Below are 25079 nucleotides of genomic sequence, written 5' to 3'. Positions count from 1 at the left end.
AGTTATTTAGTTCACCCATTACCATAAAATCACTTGTCAAGTAATCTCTCCACTTGAGATTAATTGAGTCTATCCCTTATTTTAGAACATAGAACAGTGCAGCATGGTACAGGCCTTTCAGCCCTCAATGCTGTGTCAACTTTTTATCCTACTCTAAGATCAGACTAATCTACATATCCTTCATTGTACTAACTTCCATGTGCCTATCCAAGAGTAACTTAATTGTCTCTAAAGTATTTGACTCTACTACCACTGCTGGCAGCGCATTCCACGCGCCCACCACTTTTGTGTAAAGAACCTACTTCTGACATCTCCCCTAAACCTTCCTCCAATTACCTTAAAATCGTGCCCCCTCATGATAGACATTTCCACTATGGGAAAATGTCTCTGGCTAGCCACTCTGTCTATGCCTCTCAACATCTGTACATCTCTATCAAGTCACCTCTCATCCTTCTTCGCTCCAATGAGAAAAGCCCCAGCTCCCTCAACCTTTCTTCATAAGAGATACCCTCCAGTCCAGGCAGCATCCTAGTCAATCTCCTCTGCAACCCCTCTAAAGCTTCCACATCTTTCCTATAATGAGGTGACCAGAACTGAACACAATATTCCAAGTGTGGTCTAACCAGGGCACTATGAAGCTGCAGGATAACCTTGCGGCTCTTAAACTCAATCCCCCGTTAATGAAAGCCAACACACCTTACACCTTCTTAACAACCCTATCAACCTGGATGGCATCTTGGAGAGATCTGTGGACATGGACCCGAAGATCTCTCTGTTCCTCCACACTGCCAAGAATCCTGCTTTTAACCCTGTATTCTGCATTCAAATTAGACCTTCCAAAGTGAATCACTTCACACTTCCAGGTTGAACTCCATCTGCCACTTATCAGCCCAGTTCTGCACCCTATCAATGTCATGCTGTCGCCTGCAACAGCCCTCCACATTATCCACAACCACCAACATTCGTCATCAGAAAACTTACTAACCCACCCTTCCATTTACTCATCCAAGTCATTTATAAAAATCACAAAGAGGTCCCAGAACCAGTCACTGAGATGAATAATTTTAATCTACCACTACCTCTGTCTTCTAAGGGCCAGTCAATTCTGTATCCAGACAGCTAGATTTCCCTGTACCCCATGCTTCCTTACTTTCTGAATGAACCATGGGAAATCTTATCAAACGCCTTGCTAAAATCCACGTACATCACATCCACTGCTCTACCTTCATCAATGTGTTTTGTCACATCCTCAAAGAACTCAATAAGGTTTGTGAGGCATGATCTGCCCCTCATAAAGCCATGCTGATTATCTCTAATCAAACTGTGGTTTTCCAAATAATCATAAATCCTGTCTCTCAGAATCCTTTCCACCACCGACCTAAGAATGACTGGTCTGTAATTCCCAGGGTTATCCGTATTCCCTTTCTTGAACAAGGAAAACATTTTTCACCCTCCAATCATCTGGTACTACTCCAGAGGACAGTGAGGATCATTGCCAAAGGTGCAGCACTCTCTTCCCTCACTTCCTGTAGCAACCTAGGGCATATCCTGTCTGGCCCAGGGGATTTATCTATCCTCATGTTTTTCATAATTTTCAGCACATCCTCTTTCCTAACATCAACCTGTTCAGGCATATCATTCTGCTTCACGCTCTCCTCAGAAACATCAAGGTCCCTCTCAGGACTGAATACTGAAGCAAAGTATTCATTAAGGACCATCCCTACTTTCTCCGACTCTAGGTGCAAGTTCCCTCCACTATCCCTGCTTGGCCCTACCCTCACTCTGGCCATCCTCTTGTTCCTCACACAAGTGTATAATGCCTGGGGGTTTTCCTTAATCCTACACGCTAAAGCTTTTTCATGCCCCCTTTTAGCTCTCCTAAGTCCATTCTTCAGTTCCTTCCTGACTACCTCCTCTTGACTAGATTTTCCACAACTCTTGTCACCCAAGGTTCTTTCAACCTACCATCCCTTCCTTGCCTCAGTGGGACAAATCTGTCCAGCACTATCAGCAAGTTCTTCCTAAACAACCTCCACATTTGTTGTGCATTTCCCTGAGAACATCTGTTACCCAATTTAGGAGCCACAGTTACTGCTTAATAGCACTGTAATTCCCCCTCTCCCAATTAAATATTTTCCCATACCGTATGCTCCTATCTTTCTCCAAGACTATCGTAGAGGTCAGAGATTTGTGATCACTATCACTGAAATGCTCACCCACCGAGTGATCTGACACCTGCATGACTAGTTGCCAAGCACCAAATACAACATTGCCTCCCGTCGGCCTATCTATATATTGCATCAGGAACTCTTCTTGGACACACTGGACAAAAACTGCTCCATCCAAACTATTTGAACTAAGGAGCTTCCAATAAATATTAGGGAAGTTAAAGTCATCCATGACAACAACCCTGTTACTTCTGCATCTTTCCAAATTCTGCCTCCCAATCTGCTCCTCCATGTCTCTGTTGCTATTGGAGGGGTGGGGCTGTAGAAACCTCCCCAAAACGTGACTGCTCCTTTACTGTTTCTGACTTCCACCCATACTGACTCTGTAAATCAGTGTTTCTCAACTTTCCCGTACTCAACACCCCCTTCTTATCCTTGAAATCATGCAACGCCCCCAAATCATAGAAGTCTGTTTTTGCACATATAACTGCAATACACTGCAGTGCTGAAAATGGAAAACTTTTGTGAAATATGTTTTGTATACAACAAAAAATAAATGTATCATTAATTACTGTTCTTACTGTCCACCTACCTTTGGCACACTCTGTATAAAATTTAGTCTGTGATAGCAAAATAGTCAATGTGATCCTTGTGGTTCATGTTGTCTTGCTAAATCACATACATCTGGTTCAATTTTTGTCAGAAGCAATCTCAGGTCACCACACTGAACAACATCCATGTGATTGCGGGTCTTATCTTGTATTCTGGCAATGGCACTGAATCCTTTCTCAACCAAATAAGAGGTAGGAAATGGTAGTGCAAACCACTTTGCCTCTTCGCTTAATAGCAGGATGCGACATCAGGTGGCATCTTGAATCCAAAAAAGGGGCTCACCCATTTGTGAAAACCGAATTTTCATTGCAGTGTCATTTTGGAGCTCTATCATTTCTTCCTGAAGGCAAATGTCCATTTCTTCTGCACATGAGATAAAGGGGTCAGTCAGCCATGTAGGGATCTCCATCTCAATAAGATCAGCAAATTGTATTTTCATATCATCCTGCAGTGCATGAATGTGAGCTGAGTAGATAAGTAATTGATCATCAGTAACATCCTCCGCGATATTGTTTAAACTCGGGAACTGGTAAAACTCACGACGACTGATATTCCGATGAAAGAGATCAAATTTCGCAATAAAAGATGTTAACAGTATTCCTTGCTTTTATGAAACTCACAATATCTCCTTGTATCTGCATGATCAGCGAATTGCCATTATCGAATATATCCGTGAGATATGCACAGTCGTGTTTTACGGTTTCAGCTTTCATACAGAGGTTTTCATTATTTCAGTGTAGGAATTCGATGATAGAATCGAACAGTTCATGGAGGCATTCATGGAGGATTGAGGCATTTTCCTTTCGAGAGCCATTGCACTTCTGTGTGCAGCAGCAATTGCAGAAATTCATCTTCATTATCTTTACAGAGTTGGCGGAGAAGTCATTCATTCAGAGCATGTCTCTTTATATAATTTACCACATCTATCACCACTTGAAGAGAATGATTGAGGGCTTCACTAAGTTTCTTTGCAGCCAGATGCTGCCGATGGATAATGCAGTGTACTATGAAAACATATGGCACTTCTCTCTTTAATAACGCGACAAATCCTCGATGTTGGCCAGTCATAGCACATGTGCCATCCATAGCACAAGCAACAATGTTTTTGAGGGGAACAGACTTTTTATCAAAGTAATCCTTGACGCAATCGAAGATAGTCTTACCTTTGGTATCTGTCGGTAGATCCAGAGCAAAAAGTAATTCATTTTTGTCAACGAAACGTATGTACCCCAAAAGTAAAGCTTGATTTCCGCATATAGTACTTTCACCAGTTTGTAAGGCAATTTCTTTCGATATCAAAAGGGAACATAATTTATCCTCAACATTTGAGGCCATTTCATCGATGCACCTTCTCACAGAATCGTTGCTAAGAGGAATATGCTTGATAGTCATTGATGATTCCTGATGTAGCACAGTTGATAATACTTCGGCAATAGCTGGAAGCACCAACGATTCACCCACGGAATGAGGTTGACCACATTTTGCAATTAGCTTCACTACGTTGTATGATGCCACAATGCCATCCATATTTGTGGCTCCCATCTTTGAAAAAGCAGTGGAAATCGTTGGCCGCTGATTGAATATATTCTTTAATGTTTGAAACTATGACAAATCTTTGTCCTTTTTGTCACTGCATTTCTTTTCCAAATGTTTAATAAGACGGGAAGGCTTCATGGTCTCGATGGAAAAATTTTGTTCACAGAGCAAGCACAGTGGTAACTGCTTATTAGATGGAGATTGAATAAAGCCATATCGCAAATAGTCCATGCTATACTGCCTGCACTTTTTCTTACTCGATGAGGCCATTTTTACACTGTCGCTCGAATACCCTGATGGAATCATGGGTAATACCTTATCATGATAATTTTAAGACGCTCAGACAAGTGGCAAAATTTGATTGGCTAATTAACTATAATGTGCATTCATTCTGCCACGCGGTAGAACAGTTGAAAAGCTGTGTTCGTCTTCCTAGAAGCGACACGAGTTAGGTGAAATTGATTTCGGCAGTACAATCGGCAGTGCCAACTGCAAATGAGTTCAAATGGTTTGCCATTCAAGAGAAGACTATCAATAATAGCGCAGCAACCAATCAGAGTGCACGCCTCCATGGGTGCAGGGAAAATAACAGACTCGTGTTATGCGACTATCCATCTGCACACAGCAATGTCCTTCAAGGGCATGGCAGTCTTCCAGTGATTTGTAAGCTCTCTACAAAATTGCTCAGTGCCCCCTTGCCGCCCCCTTTGACTTCAACGCCCACCAAAGGAAGGCAAACGCCCCTTAGGGGGCACTTCCGCCCCCGTTGAGAAACACTGTAAATAAAGCCTCCTCGACAACCTCCCATTTTGCAGCTGTGATACTATCACTGATTGGCAATGCCACTCCTCCATCTCCTTTACCACCCCCCACCCCCGCCCCCGCCGCAATTCCTTTTGAAACACCTAAACCCTGGAATATCCAACAACCACTCCTGCCCCTGTGATATCCAAGTGTCCATAATGGCCACAACATCATAGTTCCAAGTACTGATCCAAGCTGTGAATTTGTCACTCCTATTCCTGACATTCCTTGCATTAAAATAGACACACTTCAACCGATCACACTGACTGCCCTTTTCCCTATCAAATGCCTATCCCTCCTCACAGACTCTCTGCATGCAGCATCTGGCTGTTCACCACCTATTCCATCATTTGATTTGTAGCTCAGCTAACAATTCCTTCCCCCCCAATCTAGTTTAAATCCTCCCGAAGAGCTCTAGCAAACCTCCTAGGATATTGGTGCCTCTCCAGTTCAGGTGCAACCCGTCCTTCTTGTACGGGTCCCATTTTCTCCAGAAGGTATCCCAATCATAAAATCATAGAATTCCTACAGTGTGGAAACTGGCCCCTTGGCCCAACATGTCCACACTGACCCTCTGAAGAGTAACCTACTCAGACCCATTCTCCTACCCTATTATCCTATATATAAACCCTAACTAATGCACCTAACACTATGGGCAATTTAGCATGACCAATCCACCTAACCTGCATATCTTTGAATGGTGGGAGGAAACCGGAGCGCCAGGAGGAAACCCATGCAAACACAGGGAGAATGTGCAAACTCCACACAGACAGTTGCCCAAGGCTGGAATTGAACCCAGGTCCCTGGCACTGCGAGGCAGCAGTACTAACCACTGAGCCACCATGCCACTCCAATGATCCACATATCTAAAGCCCTTCCTCCTACACCAGTGCTGCAGCCACGTGTTAAACTGCACTCGCTCTCTATTCCTAGCCTCACTAGTACTTGGTACTGGCAGCAATCTTGAGACTACTACTCTGCTCGTCGTGCCTTCTAGCTTCCAACCTAACTCTCTATATTCTCTTTTCAGATCCTCCTCCCTTTCCCTACCTATGTCATTGGTACTGATGTGTACCACAACTTCTGGCTGTTCTCCCTCCCCCTTAAGAATCCAATGGACTCGTTCCAAGACAGCCCTGACCTTGGCACCTGGGAGGCAACGTACCATCCAGAAGTCTCGCTCGCGACCACAGAATCTCCTGACTGATCCTCTCACAACTGAATCTCCTATCACTATCGTTGTCCTATTCTTTCCCCCTTCCCTTCTGTGCCACAGAGCCAGGCTCAGTGTCAGAAACTTGGCAGCTGTGGCTTTCTGGAGTTCAGTGGTACTGGAAAAGCACAGTAGTTCAGGCAGCATCTGAGGAGCAGTACAATCGACGTTTCAGGCAAAACCCTTCATCAAGGTAGCAAAAGTACAACGGGTGGATGGGGATGGGATGAAGGTGATAGATCAGAGAGGAGTGTGGAGTGAATAGGTGGAAAAGAAGATAGGCAGATAGGGCAAGTCATGGGGACAGTGCCGAGCTGGAAGTTTGGAGCTGGGGTGAGGTGGGGGAAGGGGAAATGAGGAAACTGGTGAAGTCCACACTGATGCCCTGGGTTAAAGTGTTCCGAGGCGGATGAGGCGTTCTTCCTCCAGGCGTCGGGTGACAAGGGAGCAGCGGTGAAGGAGGCCCAGGACCTCCATGTCCTCGGCTGAGTGGGAGGGGGAGTTGAAATGTTGGGCCACAGGGCGGTGTGGTTGATTGGTGCGGGTGTCCCAGAGATGTTCCCCAAAGCGCTCTGCTTGGAGGTGTCCAGTCTCCCCAATGTAGAAGAGACTGCATCGGGAGCAACAGATACAATAAATGATATTGGTAGATGTGCAGGTAAACCTTTGATGGATGTGGAAGGCACCTTTAGGGCCTTGGATGGAGGTGAGGGAGGAGGTGTGGGTGCAGGTTTTGCAATTCCTGTGGTGGCAGGGGAAGGTGCAGGACGGTAGGGTGGGTTGTAGGGGGGCGTGGACCTGACCAGGTAGCCACAGAGGGAACAGTCTTTGCAGAAGGCGGAAAGGGGTGGGGAGGGAAATATATCCCTGGTAGTGGGGTCCGTTTAGCGGAACTGTTGGCGGATGATTTGGTTTATGCGAAGGTTAGTAGGGTGGAAGGTGAGCACCGGGGGGTTCTGTCCTTGTTACGGTTGGTGGGGTGGGGTCTGAGGGCGGAGATGCAGGATGTGGACGAGTTGCTTTGGAGGGCATCTTTAACCACGTGGGAAGGGAAATTGCAGTCTCTAAAGAAGGAGGCCATCTGGTGTGTTCTATGGAACTGGTCCTCCTGGGAGCAGATACCCTGGAAGCGGAGGAATTGGGAATATGGGATGGCATTTTTGCAAGAGGTAGGGTGGGAAAAGGTGTAATCCAGGTAGCTGTGGGAGTCGGTGGGTTTGTAAAAAATGTCGGTGTCAAGTCGGTCATCACTAATGGAGATGGAGAGGTCCAGGAAGGGGAGGGAGGTGTCAGAGATGGTCCAGGTAAATTTAAGGTCAAGGTGGAATGTGTTGGTGAAGTTGATGAATTGCTCAACCTCCTCGCGGGAGCACGAGGTGGCACCAATGCAGTCATCAATGTAGCAGAGGAAGAGGTGGGGAGTGGTGCCGGTGTAACTACATAAGATGGACTGTTCTACGTAGCCAACAAAGAGACAGGCATAGCTGGGGCCAATACGGGTGCCCATGGCTACCCCTTTGGTCTGGAGGAAGTGGGAGGATTCGAAGGAGAAATTGTTAAGGGTGAGGACCAGTTCAGCCAAACGAATGAGTGTGTCGGTGGAAGGGTACTGTTGGGGACGTCGGGAGAGGAAGAAATGGAGGGCTTGGAGGCCCTGGTCATGGCGGATAGAGGTGTAGAGGGATTGGATATCTGTGGGTTTCCCCTGGCAAGTCGTCCCCTCCAACAGTATCCAAAATGGTATAATTATTATTGAGGAATGGGCCACAGGGGGTCTCTGCACTCTCTGCCTATTCCCTTTCTCTCTCCTGACGGTCACCCAGATATGTTTACCTTGTAACTTAGGTGTGACTACCTTCCTATAAGCCCTCTCTATCATCCCCTCAGCCACCCAAATGATCTGAAGTTCATCCAGCTCCAGTTCCCTGATGCGGTCTGTGAGGAGCTGTAGTTAGGTGCATTTTTCCCAGGAGAAGTCAGTAGGGACACCAATGCTGACCGTTACCTCCCACATCCTGCAAGAGAAGCATGCAACTGCCCTAGCTTCCATTCCCTCTGCTCTAAATTGCCAAGAGAGATTGAGTAAATAAACAGAAAAAAGCCTTACCTTACCAACCTTCCACACATGGTCTTTTTTTGGTTAGAGGAGGAGAACAGGTGGGAGACGCTACACATTTTCTTCCTCTCCCCATTCCCAATTAACTTGCTCACACCCTATTATATGCTCACCTGCCCTCAGTTCTGATGAAGCCTCTCACCTGCTTTTTGAAGCACTTTACATTGTGGATGGTGACTTTGAACTTCTTGAATGTTGTCAGAGCTGCTTTCATCCAAGCAAGAGCATTCCACCTCACACATACCTTGTACTTAGAGTTAAGTTTTGGGGTGGCTGTCAGAGGGGAGTGATTTGCTATAAATTTCCTAGTCTTTCACCTGCTCTTGCAGTGATGGAAGCTCAGTTAACTGTCTGGTAAATTCTAAGCACCAGGATGTTGATGAAGGGGGTTTCAGTGACAGTGTTGTTGTTGAATGTCAAGGCAGAGATGGCTCAATTCTCATCTTGGAAATGGTAAATGCCTGCTGATCATTGTTATCACTGTCACTTGCAATTTACCGGTGCACTTTTAATATTCTCTCTGAATGGCCAGCAGTTTTTGCTGGGCTAGGCTTCTGCCCCTCGAGACTTAATTTCATAGAAAGGACAGCTGCATGCTAAATTGTCTGACTGAACGAAGATACTTGAGGCCCTGCTAGAATAATCTGCTTGGGTGCCTTGCCAACTCTTAAGCAAGTAGGTGAGATCCCAGCCAAAATTGAAGATTTTACCGATAAGCTCTGAATTTTTATCAGTTTCAAAGTATTATTAAGATCCCAGCTGATGGTACTACTGGACGAGTTTTTTGAGGAGGTGACGAAGATGATTGATGTAGGAAAGTCGATTGATGTTGTCAGCATGGACCTCAGTCTAGCCTTTGACAAGGTCTGTCATGGCAAACTGGTACAAAAGGTGAAGTCATGGTATTGGGGTGAGCTGGCAAGGTGGATATAAAGTACTGTCTCAGTCATAGGAAACGGAGGTAGCAGTGGAAGGATGCTTTTCAGAATGGAGTGCTGTGACTCGTGATTTTCCAGAGATCAGTGTTGGGATGTCTGCTGTTCATGATTTACATAAATGATTTGGAGGCAAATGTAGCTGGCCTAATTAGTAAGTTTGTTGACAATACAAAGATTGGTGGAGTTGTGGACAGTGAGGAGTACAGCAGGATACAGCAGGATATAGATCAGTTGGACGCAGAAACATAGCAGATCCAGTCAAATGTGAGGTGATGCATTTTGGAAGGTCAAGAACAGGTGGAAATTATAAAGTGAATGGCAGAAGCCTTAGATGTATTGATATGCAGAGGGATCTGGTTGTATAGGTCCACAGATCATTGAAGGCAGCGCAGGTAGATAAGGTAGTAAAAAAGGCTATGGCTTGCTTGCTTTCATTGGGAGAGGCATTGCATGTAAGGATAGACAAGTTATACCGCAGCTTTCTCAAACTTTAGTCAATCCACATTTGGAATATTCCATACAGTTCTGGTCACCACACTATCAGAAGGATGTGGATGGTTTGGTGAGAGTACAAAAAAGGTTTACCTGAATGTTATCTGGTATGGGAGATTTTAGGTATGAATAGACTGGGTTTGGTTTCGCTGGAACACAGGTAGTTGAGGAGTGACCTGATAAAAGTTAATAAGATTGTGAATGGCATGGATAGAGTGGCAAGTATGAGGCTTTTTCTCAGGGTGAAGGGTTCAATTACATGGGGACACAAGGTGTGAGAGGGAAGTTTAAAAGAGATGCGCGAGGCAACTTTTCCACACAAAGGGTGGCAAGTGTCTGGAAAACATTGCCAGAGATGCTGGTGGAAGTAGACACAATAGTAGCATTCAAGAAGCACCTGGATGAATATATATGAATAAGAAGGGAAGAGAGGGACATGGATCCTGTAAGTGAATGTGCTTTTAGTATGGAAGGGTAAAATGTGTTGGCGCAAGCTTGGAGGACCAAAGGGCCTGTTCCTGACCTTTATTGTTCTTTTTACGTTCTTTGTAAATCAGATCCCAGAATAAAATTTGGCCTGAAAGATCATTCACTAAAGCACACTCACATTAGGATGTAGGTTTTCTTATAACAACAACAGAAAAGACAGTTATTACATAAAAGACAAAAGCAAGAAAAAAAAAGACACCTCGATAAAATACATAAAATGTTACTATAAAAGTCTTAAAACACCCCAAAAAATAAAGTTTCGACCTATTACTCATCACCAGAAGATCATAAGACAAAAGTTGGCCATTTAACAAATCACATCTGCTCTGTCATTCAATGAGATCAAGGCTTATATGATAATCTTAGACTCCACTTGCTTCCCCTTTTCCAAGATTCCTTGAATCTTTATTGATTAAAATTTTACTCAACCACAGAGTCACTATCCCCTTAGAGAAGAAAGTTCTCCTTATTCAGATCTGGACAATATCTAGGCTTAGGCTGATAAGTGGCAAATAACATTCACACAACACAAATGCCAGGCAATGACCATCTCCAATAACAGACAATCTGATCACTGCCTCTTGACATTTGATGGTGCTACCATCACTGAATCCCACACTACCAACAACCTTATGAGAAACTCAACTGGACTTGCAAACACAGTGGATACAAAAGCAGATTGGAAGTTGGAACGACGGTGGCAACTAACTTACCTACTGATTCCCCAAAGCCTTTCAACCATCTACAAGGCAGTAGACAGATGGAATACTCCACAGTGCCTGGATGAGTGCAGCTTCAACAACATTCAAGAAGCTTGACACTATCCAGGACAAAGTGGCCCACTTGATTGGCACCACCTCCACAGATATCCACTTTCTACCCCATCAACACACAGTAGCAGCAATGTTCTTATTACAAGATGCACTGCAGAAATTCACCAAAGATCCTTAGACAGCATCTTCAAAACCCACAACCAAAAAGACAAGGTCAGCGGGAGTGGGGGGTACTATTTTCCCTGGAAGAATACTTTCTCTGGAGCATCAGAGGTTGAGGGGTGATCATTTCGAATCAAGAGGGCATGGATAGGATGAACAGCCAAGGTCTTTTTCCCAGGGTAGGCAAGTGCAAAGCTAGATGGCATAGGTTTAAGCTGAGAGGGGAAAGATATAAAACGGACCTAAGGGACAAGCTTTTCATGCAGAGGGTGGTATGGAATGAGGTGCCAGAGGAAGTGATTTAATTACAACATTCGAAAGTCATCTAGATGGGTATATGAATAGGAATGTTTTAGGGAGGATATGAGCCAAATGCTGGCAAACAGGATGACATTAATTAGAATATCTAGTCACAATGGACGAGTTGGACAGAAGGGTCTGTTTCAACTGTAGAATAGTACAATTCTATGACTCTATTACAGTCATTTTTTTAAAATTTATTTATGGGACATGGGCATTGCTGGCTGGCCAGTATTAATTGCCTGCCCTAATTGCCCTTGTGAACGGGGTAGTGAGCTGCTTTCTGAACCACTGCAATCCATATGCTGTAGGTTGCCTCACAGTGCCCTGAGGGAGGGAATTCCAGGATTTTGATTGAGTTAGTGAAGGAGTGGCAAAATATTTCCAAGTAAGGATTGTGAGTGGCTTGGAGTGGAACTTGCAGGTGATGGTGTTCCCATGTGCTCCCCCTCACCCGGTGATCTTGTCTTTTTGGTCATGGGTTTTGAAGATGTTGTCTAAGGATCGTTAGTGAATTTCTGCAGTCATCTTGTACACTGACCAATTAAGGCAGGTGTACCTTGTCTATCTGTGACTCCACCTTCAAGAAACTATGAGCCTGTGCTCCAAGATCTCTTGGTTTGACAACACTCCTCAGGACTCTATCATTAACTGTAGAAGTCCTGCCCTGATTTACCAAAATGCAACACCTCAAATTTATCTAAATTAAACTCTAAGTGCCATTCCTCTGACCATCGGCCCATTTGATCAAGGTCTCATTGTACACTGAGATAACCTTCTTCACAGTTCGCTGCCCCACCAATTTTGGTATCATCTGAAAACTTACTGACCATTCCGCCTATCGTCACATCTAAATCATTTATATAAGTGACAAAAAGCCTTAGATCGAGCACAAATCCTTGTGGCACATCACCTATCATAGACTTCCAGTCCAAAAATAACCCTTCATCTAACCTTACTCATCAGTCTACCATGTGGAACCTTGTCAAATGCTGGCAAGACATTTAAAAAAATAGCAAATGGCTCAAATGGGACTAGATTAATTTAGGATACCTGATCAGCGTGGACGAGTTGGACTGAAGGGTCTGTTTCCATGTTGTACAACTCTATGGATCACAGCAACGAGGAAAAAATGTTCTAAGATGGGGATAAGCCAGCAATGGTTTACCACAGAAGTTAAGGATAGCATCAGATTGAAAGAAGAAACATATAATGTGGCAAAACTTAGTTGTGAACTACAGGATTAACAAAGTTTTAAAAGCCAACAAGAGACCACCAAAAAAAAGAGAGAGAATGCAAACTTTGAGGGCAACAGCAACAGCTTCTTTAAATATATAAAAAGGAAGCTAAAGTGAATATAGGCTTCTTAGAGAATGAAGCTGAGAAAATAATAAAAGGAAACCAGGAAAAACTTGTGGTAAAAATTTAGGCAGGATTCTGACTTAGAGGCGTTCAGTCATAATCCCACAGATGGTAGCTTCGCACCATTGGCTCCTCAGCCTAGCACATACACCAAATGTCTGAATCTAACAATGGTTTTCACAGGGGAAGAAATTGATAACATCCAAAAATTACTTAATAATAGAGGGGCAAAAGGAGGAGAGGAAAAAAAGATGGCAATTAGCCAAAAAATGCTAAGAAATTTACTGAGGCTAAAGACTGATACTTTTTCTGGATCTGATGCATTCTAGGGTATTAAACGAGTAGCTGCAAGATAGTGGCCACACTGGATAATTATCTCCTCAAAACCTTAGATTCTGGAAATGTCCCACATTAATTTATTTAAGAAGGGCAGAAATAAAAAAAAACACAAAAAAGATAATTATAAGCCAGTTTGCCTCATGTCTGCCATTGAGGAAATTAAGGATATAATAGCAGAACATTTAGAAATACATATTGTGATCAAGCAAAACCAATATGGCTTCATAGTTCTCACAATTAAGTACCAAAGGGTTGAACAGAAAGACATTAGATAAAAAAAGGAGCAATTAATGAAAAAAGTAGTACTGAAAGATGACGAGCCCCTGAGATCTTGAACTTTCATCCAATAGCATTGAAAGAGATGGCTACAGAGATAGTGGAATCATATTGATCATCTTATAAAATTCTATTACTACTATAATGATACCAGCAAATAAACCTCAGTGTTAAAGAAAGTAACGAGAGAGAAAACAGTGATCTACAGACCTTTTAGCCTGAACGGCAGTAGTAGGAAAAATATTACCATCTATAATAAAAAATGTGGTACGAGCTATTAAGAAAATAATTGTCTGATTGAGCTGGGAGTTTGGTTTGCAGACGCTTCATCCCCTTTCTAGGTGACATCCTTAGTTCTGTAGAGTCTCCTGGGAAACACTGCTATACTGTGTTGGTTGGAATTTGTTTGGTTTCATTCCCGCTGCATTCATGAACATCAACTAGCCACTAAATGCTTTGACCAGCTGTCTAGTAGCTATGCACACAGGCAACAAGGACCACAAATTCAACTGGGACAATAGAACAATAATAGGACAGGCCAAACAGAGGACAGCCAGAGAATTTCTAGAAGCATGGCACTCACCTACAGACTCCAACAATAAACACATTGACCTAGACCCGATATACTGACCACTGCAACAAAATATCGGAACCAGCAACTGGAAGCAGCAGGAACAAAGCCAAATAAATTCCAATTAACAGTACAGCAGCGCTACACAGGAGGATCCACAGCACTGAGAGATGTCACCTAGAAAGGGGACGAAACATCTGTAAACCAACTTCCCAGCTCGGCGAACGTACCTACAACCAATGGATGGTCAGACTAGATGCAGAAAGGATGTTTTCTCAAGCTCAAGAAGCTAGGACCAGGGGACAGTCTCAGAATAAAATCCAAGCCATTAAGAACTAAGAGAAACCTTTTCACTCAGATGGTGGTGAAAGTTTTAAATTCTCTACCTGTGTACATCCAACCATTAACTAAGCTCAGGACAAGGACTGATAGATTTCTAATTGCTCAGGACATCAATAAATATGGAAATAGCTGGAAATATGATGTTGATGAAAAGGATCAGCCATGATTTAGAAGGATGGAGCAGGTCCAAGGGGCTGAATGGCCTATTTATACTCCTGTGTTCATATCTTACTAAATCTTACTACATACGCAGCCACTTATCTCTTCCTCCCAACCTCAGTGGTCATGCCTTCAACCACTTATGACCTTAGTTTTGGAATTCTGACTCAAATGATCTGTGGATTTTATGAAAGCACTAAATTAACTTGGCTAAACATTTTCTCCCATTTTTATATTTTCTTAAGTTTTACAAATCATTTTGATGTAAAAGTCATTCAACACTATCACAATGACAATAATACAGAGACATAAAGAGATAATGGTACCATTGTAGCGAAGCCTGAATTTGAAAAAGATACAAAATAATATAATTATCTTAGAGCTTACCTTGAAGTTTCGACCGGGTACAATCTATACCAAATAGTGGCATCCCAAATATTCTTGTTTAAGTTCAGTATACATCAATGAAATTTCTGTTTAGAAAAAAAAAGTCATTAATAAAGCCTGTGTCATTTGGTTCAGTGTGTCTCTCATGTTTTTATTTTCTATTTAGTTTGACCACAGACAACATGGCTTCAAATATATACCAATTTCTACGATCGAAAAGAACAAGATCCGCATGGAAACACTAAAACCTCCACTGCCCCTTTATGTCACACGCAAATATATTTCCATTCAATTATAGCCACTGGATCAAAATCTTGGAATAATCTCAACAGATCAGTCATAACATAATTCTTACTTTATTCTTGTGAACATTTTGGACAATGATTCTAATATAGTACAGGTAAATAGTGAACCTTTAGTTTATTATTACTCTTACTGGCTAAATACATATTATGATATGGTCAAACTAAATAGAAAATAAAAGGGAGGGATTAAAAGAACTGTGGTTGTACCTATACAATATGGACCTAACAGTGGAAGGAGGCATTACGACCTTCTCACAAGCAATTAAGAATGGGTAGCAAATGTGTGTTTTCCCAGCCACACTCACATTTCGTAATGAATAAAAAAAAGCAAAGTAAACCATGACCAATTTTCATATTATCTGAGATTAACCCTCCGAGTTTCAAGTTTGCATCATTAAACCAAAAACAGAAAGAGACCCACACTGATCCCTGCAAAACCCCACTGAACAGAGGCTTCCAGTCACAAAAATGCCTCACAACTATCACCTTCTGCTTCCTGCCACTTCACCAATTCTGGATCCAATTAGCAAAATTTCCTTGGATCCATTTGGCTCGTACCTTCGTTATCCGTCTTCCATGTAGGACATTATCAAAAGTTTTGCTGAAGTCCAAGGAGACTATATCATATGACTGCCCTCACCTACACAGCTGGTCACCGCTTCAAAACAATTCAGTCAAGTTGGTCAAATGTGACCACCGTTTAACAAAACTACACCAACTGTTCTTGATTAATCCCTGCCTCTCCATGTGCAGATTAATTACATCATGTAGGCCAGACTGGGTAAGGATGGCAGTTTTCTTCACTAAATAACATTGGTGAACCAGATCAGTTTTTCCCAACAATCAGCAACAGTCTCATGGTCATCATTAGGCAATTAATTCCAGATTTTTATTGCTTTCAAATTCCATCATCTTCTATAGCAGGATTTGAATCCAGGTCTCTGAAACAATACTTCACTCTCTGTATTAATAGTCATTGAGTCATACAACATGAAACAGACCCTTTTGTCCACCAGTCCACGCCGAACATAATCCCAAATTAAACTAGCCCACATGCCTGCTCCCGGTCCATATCCCTCCACACCTTTCCTTTTCATGTATCTAGCCAAATGTCTTTTAAACACTGAATTTGGACCTAGTCCATCACTTTCTCAGGAAGTTCATTCCACAAACGAACCACCCTTTGTGTAAAATATTTGCTTCTTATGTCTTTTTAAAATCTCTTTCCCCTCACCTTTAAAATGTACCGCCCAGTCTTAAAATCCCCATGCTATGGAAAAGACAACTACCATTAACTCTATCTATGTGTCTCATTATTTTATAAACTTCTATCAAGTCACCTCTGAACCTCCTATGCTCCAGTGAAAGAAGTCCCAGCCCATCCAACCTTACTTTATAACTCAAATCTTCCTCACGCACCCAGCAACATGCTAGTAAATCTCTCCTGAACTCTCTCCAGCTAAATAACATTTTTCTTTTAACTAGGTGACCAGAACTGGATGCAGTATTCCAGAAGAGGCTTCACTAATGTCCTGTACAACCTCAACATGACTTCTCAACTCCTATACTCAAAGGATTGAACAATGAAGACAAGCATGCCAAATGTCTTTTTAACCACCCTGTCTATATGTGATGCAAACTTCAAAGAATTATGTACTGGCACCCCTAGATCCCTCCGTTCCACACTACCCAAGGTTTTACCATTAATTGTGTACACTACCCTTTTTTGTTACACCAAAATGCAATACCTCACATTTTCACATTTCTCAGAGGATGGTAAATCGGGACCAAGCCAATGTGTTTGTTGATAGAGTTCCAGTTGGAATGCCGTTTTGTGGCTAGTCATGACCCTGTTTCACTAGTACCTTTACATACAGATGAGGAAGACACCACTTAGACTGGGTCAACACATCCATCCTAGGACAAGCCAAATAGAGACACGCACGAGAATTCCTAGATGCATGGCATTCCAACTGGAACTCTATCAATAAACACATTGATTTGGACCCGATTTACCACCGCCTGAGAAAAAGAACCGGAAATGACATCACCAACCCAAAGAAACCCAAGTATATAAACAGAAAGCAGGGAATCATCAGCAGTGCTTCATCCGGAGGCTCACTGAAGATGTTACCTAGTATGGTGACAAAACGTCTGAAAATGAACCTTCCAGCTCAGCGAGCAAACCTACATCCAAAACCTCAACCTGAGTTACAAATCTCAAAACAGGCTAGTACCTCACAGTTATCCAGATTGAACTCAGTCTATCATTTTCAGCCCATTAATCCATCTCATTAAGATCCCTTTGTAACCTTAGAAAACCTTCACCATTTACAGTACCACCAATTTTGATATTGTCTGCAAACTTACTAAACATGCCTTCTATATTCCCATCCAAATCATTTATATAAATGACAAACGAGAGAGGACCCAGAAGTGATCCCTATGGAACACTGCTGGTTACAGGCCACCAGTCCGAAAAGCAACCCTCCACAATTAAACTCTGTCTCCTGCCGTTAAGTCAAGCGAGTGATAAGATTTAGTGTCCCCTTGACTCATTTTCAAAGTTGACATAGCAGGAGAGTGATATAATGTCAGTGTTGGCATCTCTTAGATATGAGAGAAAGTGAGGGCTGCAGATGCTGGAGATCAGAGCTGAAAATGTGTTGCTGGAAAAGCGCAGCAGGTCAGGCAGCATCCAAGGAACAGGAGAATCGACGTTTCGGGCATAAGCCCTTCTTCCTGAAGAAGGGCTTATGCCCGAAACATCGATTCTCCTGTTCCTTGGATGCTGCCTGACCTGCTGCGCTTTTCCAGCAACACATTTTCAGCTCATCTTTTAGATATGACCCTAAATTGAGCTCTGTGCACTTATTTTGCACGATGTAAGCTATCGCATGTTACTTTTTGTAAAGAACAAAGGTTTCTCCCTCTCAAGCATCATCACCTCAACAGCTTAATTGATCATTAATTTGCTTTAACTCTGTTAGTGGACTTTACATGCATGTTGATTGTTTTAGTTGGCAATGAAAGTAGTTTACTATACTTCAAAAATTAATTAATTATCTAGGAAAGTATTAATGGCATTCACGTCCATATCCAAATGCACTTCTTACTTCATAGACATAAAAAAATCTGTTACATTTCCGAAACAATAGCAGAAAGCTCCAAGGTTTATTAGACAAGTCCATTGTACTTCTTTACATGTCCGTCCACTATCAGAATGGTCTGAAGGCTCCCCGCTTCTTTCTGGAAAAAAGGCCTGAGCCATCCCCATCCACCACCACACTGCACCACCTGGTTTTCCTCACTTTGAGCAACTCCTCCTTGAACTGTTCCCACTTTCTTCAAATCGAAGGTGTAGCCATGATTACCCTCATGGGCCCCAGTTATGTCTGGCTCTGTGAGGGACATGGAATATTCCTTTTCCAGTTCTACTCGTATTTCCACCTTCAATTCTTTCTCTGATACATCGATGACATCATCAGTGCTGCTTCCCTGTCTCTTCCAAAATTGGAAAAGTTTATGTTTTGCTTCCAATTTCCAGTCTCCTCTTCACCTGGTCCATCTCTGACTTCTCCCTTCCTTTCCTTGACATCTCTGTTTCCATTTCTGAGGATAGGCTGGCCACCAATAGCTACTACAAACCCACTGACTCAAACAGTTAACGCAACTCAAACCTTGATTCCTGTGTAGACTTTATTCTATAGTTCCAGCTCCTCAATCTCCATCGCACCTGTCCAATGACACAAACTTCAACTAGGGGGCTTCCAAAACGTCCACCTTCTTCTTCAACTGAGAATTCCCCATCACTGTGGTTGACAAGGGCCCTCAGCCATCTTCGACCCATCTCTTGCACTTTGGCCCTCACGCGCTCTCTTCCGTCTTCCTCCCACAACAGCAATAGGGTCGCCTTGTCCCCACCTACTATACTACATGCAAAGGTTCATTAGACACCATTTTTGCCCACTACAGACACATGGTCCCCTCCCTTTTGTTGTCTGCCTCCAACAGGAACCATTCCCCTCGACACACTTTAGTCCACCGTCAACACCTCCCTACATCCCCATGGTACCTTCCCATGCAATCATAGAATGTGTAACACCTGTCCATTTACTTCTTTCTCCCTCCTCGCTATGCAAGGCCCCACACACAGCCTCCAAGTGAAGCAGCGATTTACCTACATTTCACTCAATCTTGTCTACTGTATTCACTATTCATAATGCAGTTTCCTCTACATTGAGAAGACAAAGTGATCACTTTGCAGAACACCGAAGTTCAGTTTGCAAAAACAACTCTGAGCTCCCAGATGCCTGTCATTTCAACACACCATCATGTTCATTAGCCAATGTCTCTGTCTCAGGCTTGCTGCAGGGCTCCAGCGAAGCTCAGTACAAGCTGGAAGAACAGCTTATTTTCTGCTTGGAAACCCTGTAGCATTATGAATTCAATATTGAGTTCAACAATTTTAGGTAATAAAAGAAACTGCTGGAATATCTCTGCAGATTTGGCAGCATCTGTGGAGAGAAATCTGAGTTAACATTTCAGGTTCACTGATGCTTCTTCAAAACTTAACAGAAATATTAACACTATTTCTGGGAAATAGAGTTTCCAGAAATTTCTGTTTTTGCTTCTGATGTCCAGCATCTGTGCATCTTTGTTTTTCTTTTGTTAAGAGCATTCCTTAGTTAGGCATGGGATTCCATTATTTCTCCTGTGGATATCATACAGTACTACTTCCCCCTGTAAAGGGAAATTGCCATGCACACTGCCAGCTTCCACAAGTGGCAGAACAGTTTTGATGAGGAATGACAAATTAATCAGTTATTCAGTCACAATGTGTAGAAACTTCCCAGCCTCTTAACAACATGGGCTACAGCAGGAAATTTGGGAAATTCAAGTGAGTTGTCCAGTGAGGCCCTTTTCAACTTCATGGCTAAAAATTAAATGTTGAGAAATGATTCTCACTCGTGAACAGTGAGAAGTCTATTAGCAAGGATCACTGCACATTATTACCATGGTTACAATTCAATCTCACCTCAATTATATGCAGTCGCCCATTCTTCCACTCACCAGACAGAAGCTAACCACCAAGAATTCCCATTATGGAATCAGAGTGGGTATCTGGTGATTCAAGCTCTCCGTTTGCTCCTCTGGACCTGCATCTTGAATACCCAGAATCAACATATCAGGGTATTCTCTATGGATAGCAACCATGTACACTCCACATTGGCAATCAACCTGCACCAACCTCACCTCATCAGTGTCAGGCATATCTGTTTCACTTACAGTACATTTCTGCACTTAGTCATGGAGTCATAGAAGTCTATTGCTCACCGAGTCTGCACCAGTCAAAAACAATTACCTAACTATTCTAATCCATTTTCCAACACTCTAGCCCATAATCTTTTATGTCTAGGCATTACAAGTATACATCTATAAACTGCTTAAATATTAAATGAGGGTTTCTGCCTCCACCCCCTTACAGTCAGTGACTTAGGCAGTACTTAAATACTGCGCTTTGGACTGCATCAACAGCTTTCATCATAATGTTGCTGTAAGGACACTTTGGTGCAGGAGCAGGCACCCAGCTCATGGACTGCTCCAGCCTGTATCTCAAGGCTGTTCATTCGGTCTCTTTGCACCCACTCGTATTATACTCATTTTGATGCTTTGCCTGCAATTATATCTCAAAAGCTTTTCTGTCCTGCATTGGCTTTTACAGCAGACACAAAGCCAGGTAGTTTGTCATGCTTGTCGGCAGTCTTCAGTCAAGAGGGTGAACATGAGGCTGTATGGCACTGCGCTATGTCAATCTCTGACCTGTACCGATTGACAGATACATATGTACCAAGCACAGTACGTGGCCATCAAACAGCAGCATCCTTTAGGCAGGGGTTTCTGGTACAGTAAGTAAAGGGCAGTCTTGATACCTTGGTCATGACCAGTCAGCTTTTCCAAGAAAACAGTTAGGGGGTTCCACAGATATCAGTCAGGGATTTGGTCGCACATCATTTGGGACTGTCCTGCTGTCACTTCAGGGGGTGGACCAAGGTCAGCCCCTGGAGTCCATCCACTTAACATCATGGAAAACTAGAGGCCACTTCTGCGGGAGGATAGCTGGGGAACTGAATTGTGGGGACTGGAGTCAAAATGCTGGGATACTGAAGGGATTGTAATATACTAAGGGGTGGCGACAGAGCATTGAAGGGAAAGAGGTAATGCAGGAGAGTGAATCATCAACTAAAAGCAGCATCCTAACTTTGATAGAGTGGATGGGGGAGACTGAACTACTAGATCTAGTATGTTTACTCGACATACCTGGGACTGAGTTGGGTGAAACCCAAAGTTTCGATAGACGGGTTACATGGGAATTTTGGGAAGTTCAAAGCCTATGGGTTGATGGGGAGCACTGCCACCTTAGGAATATTTCCATTTGGGGATTCACCAAAGGCTAGTCTAAAACTCACTGCTTAGTAAGGGACATATGCTGCTTTCCATTGTGCTGTAAATATCAAGTATGCAATGGAATTGAAAATGACTGAAGCCACACATGGAATGAACAGGCTAAGAGTTTTCTTCTGAGGAAGAGGGTCTCATTTTCAACCAATATCCAAAAGGGAACAACCTACATACACACCATCACACTGAATCTAAAAAAAACTGTAAGCACTACACGCTACGTGAACCTTGGCAATTAACCTGCTGTATGCAGTCAAAATCCTTGCCCCAAATATCATATCATGCAACATAAAAATCTATCCCATTAATAGTTGTGATGCATACCCGGAAATATTGCCCTTAGTTACCGGAGTAGCAATCGCCTGCCATTTTCCCAGAGCGTGCACATGGTGCAAAAACTGCTCACCTCAGCTTGGACCATTGCACATTATGTAATGCTAAAGATGGCTCGGCTCTACACTTTCAATATTGTAGTTTCAGCTAAATAGGCATTCACACACACAGCTGAAGAAGTGAACCCTCTTCCATTGGGTTCATTTGAAATCACAAGCTTTAGGACCACTGTTCCTTCATCAGGTGAAGTGGGAGAAGCACAGGCCCACAATATAAAGGTGGAGAGATAATGGCAAGATAATTCCAAGCAGAGTATCAACAGATAACTACAACTAGGGAGAGTGGACTGTCGACATGCTGAATACCAAATCTTTGCAGGTGATCAAAAAAGTTAAATGGTGCGAATAAATGGCTAAGTGGCACTTGAAGTGATGACCTATGAACTGATTAATTAAGGCTAAGAGATAATTATAAAAAATCAAAAATAGGATGGTGCTAGACACAAACCAAATGGCTGGAAATAACACAATAGGTGTCAGAATTGCACGACAAGGGCCTAACCAAAACAACTAATCCAAACCTGTACAAAATAATTAAGTTAGAGATGTAATAACAAGTTATCATGGTGATGGTGTCAAAACAGAACAGTAAAGATTTTACAAACACAGAAGTGTGGCGAGGTTACATGTAGGGCAACATGAACCCAAGAGCACAGTTGAGGCTGCCCTCACAGGTATGGAATTGGGCTAGCAGTTTCTGCTTGGTGATTCTGCATATCTCGAAGGCCACCTTGATGGAAGCTTACCTGAAGATTAGAGGCTGAATGTCCTTGACTGCTGAAGTGGTCCCCAACTGGGAGGGAAACTTCTACCTCGCAATTGATGTGCATCCATTCATTCGTTGTTATACATCTGGATGGTCTCGCCGATATACCATGCAGAGAAGATTCCGAAAGAACTACTGATTGTAAATCCACTCAAGCCGACCCACAGACTACGCTGAGACACTCTGTCGTTGCACCTCTCACACACTCCTCAACCACCTTATACACCAGCTCCACAGCAGATGCTGCAACCTTGAAATCCAGATGGAGTCCATATTCTCAGCCTGCACTCAGTACACAGTGGACCAGATTCAAGACACAGCCAAGCAGACGAGGCAATGGAATTATGCCAATTATATGCACACCAAGAACAGGAAACTTGAGAAACTTGGCATCACTACCAGCAGTAACCAAGCCTCCTCTGGTATCTCAGTTAAAACATGATTATCATAGGGAAATCCATCATCAACTTGTCTGATCACCACCTTCAACCAGACAAAATCGAAGTTCTCAACCGAGGGCTCAACTTCTGTCCCACTACCAAAATGGACCCCATTGGTGTCACAGCAGATACAGAGGAATTCATCAGGTGAATAAAGGTCTGGGAATTCTTCCACAAACCACAAGACGTCAGCAGCAAGCCCAATGAGACAACCAACAAACCGGAGCAATCAATGTTGGGAAGCCATGTTGAAGTTGTACAGAATATTGGTGAGGTATCTGCTGGAGTACTGTGTCTAGTTCTGGTTGCCCTGTTATAGGAAGGATATTATCAAGCTGGAGATGGTTCAGAAGAGATTTACCAGAATATTGCTTGGAATTATGAAGATGTGGGTGTACTGTACCTTTAAGAGAGTTAAAAGCTGGCAGAGCCACCTGACAGCACCAAGTGTTCTGAATAATGTAACAATGTAACACTTGTTCCAATGCTAGATTAACTGGGTTGCCTGGAAACGACCAAACAGATTCGAATTAGGCCATTCTATTTAAATTATACCCCTAAAAAAAACTCCAATCAAGTATGAATTTAGTATATTGACAATCTTAGAAGCCAATGACACAATCCGATGCTTTGAGGGTATAAGACCAGGAAAGATTTAACAGTTGAGAGAAGAGCTGCCAAGCCAATGACATCTGCAGACTGACAGAATAGCTCTCTTAAAGGTATCTTTACCAATCTGTGACCTGTGAAGCAGAAATCCCTAAGACAAAGAAAAGAAGATTCAACAAATGGTTGGTTGCTTTGAAAGTTGAATTTTGGTAAATCTTAATCGGGGGTTTTATCAGACTGGTATGATAGAAGAGAAGGTAAAAGACAGGTTAGAGGAAGGTGTTGTAAATGTTCTTAGTTAATTATTCTCTGTAATATCTTAACAAATAAAGTTGTTAATTTTTACTTTAAATAGTTCTTGGCCTTTCAAATTTTCACAGATTACTGCATGGGATAATTTTTTTCTGTGTTGCTGGTTTAGGTTAAGCAGGAGAGTTTACCCTGTGTCGTAACATTGGGTATGGAAGGTTTGTGTTATAAAGAAAGGCAGGATAGACAGGGACCTTTTTCACTGGAGCGTAGTAGCTTGAGAGGTGACGTGTGAGAAGTTTATAAAATAATGAGAAGTGTACATTGAGTTAATGGATGTTGTTTTTCCCTTGGATGGTGTGAGAGGTAATTTTGGTTTAAACTTTAAGATGTGCCTGGACCACAGACTGATCTATAATAAAAGACAAAACTTTTGTTTCTTTTCTAACAACCATTTTATATACTCAAAAGTAGAATAGTTTAAATTGTGCAGAATGCTGACAATTTGTGAGCGATAGTAAAAACAAGCAGGCTCTTGATTGATGAAGCCATTAACACAGCAGGGAAGGATGAGTCCTTGACTGATAAGACTGCTAGCACAGACAGAGAAGAATAAGTCTTTGACTGATAAGACTACAGGGTGAGAAAAACAACAACTTTAGAGACTCTGAAGACATTTGTTGCAGACTTTGTGATAAGGGTACAAATCGAAGAATAATGATGTTTTTAAGAATGTGAACCTCATGGCTTGTTGGAGCCAAGGAGAGGAGGGACTTGTGCTGTATATAATGGGAGACTTTGTAAGCCTCAGCGCGCT

The 25079-nt window shown here is 42.7% G+C and overlaps 1 protein-coding gene across 1 annotated transcript in view; it reads right to left on the bottom strand.

Annotated features, from left to right (window-relative positions):
• The window catches only part of atp8b5b (ATPase phospholipid transporting 8B5b), a 269633-nt gene that overhangs the window by 218830 nt on the left and 25724 nt on the right, over nt 1-25079 (bottom strand). The window contains exon 2 of the mRNA XM_043688030.1: nt 15040-15125. Coding sequence (XP_043543965.1) covers nt 15040-15082 — 43 coding nt within the window. The 5' untranslated portion in view covers nt 15083-15125. The remainder of the gene's footprint in view (nt 1-15039; nt 15126-25079) is intronic.

The sequence above is a fragment of the Chiloscyllium plagiosum genome, chromosome 1 (assembly GCF_004010195.1).
Source record: "Chiloscyllium plagiosum isolate BGI_BamShark_2017 chromosome 1, ASM401019v2, whole genome shotgun sequence".
NCBI classification, from domain to species: domain Eukaryota; kingdom Metazoa; phylum Chordata; class Chondrichthyes; order Orectolobiformes; family Hemiscylliidae; genus Chiloscyllium; species Chiloscyllium plagiosum.
The sequence above is the reverse complement of the archived record's forward strand: the minus strand, read 5'-3'. Positions and strand labels throughout refer to the sequence as shown.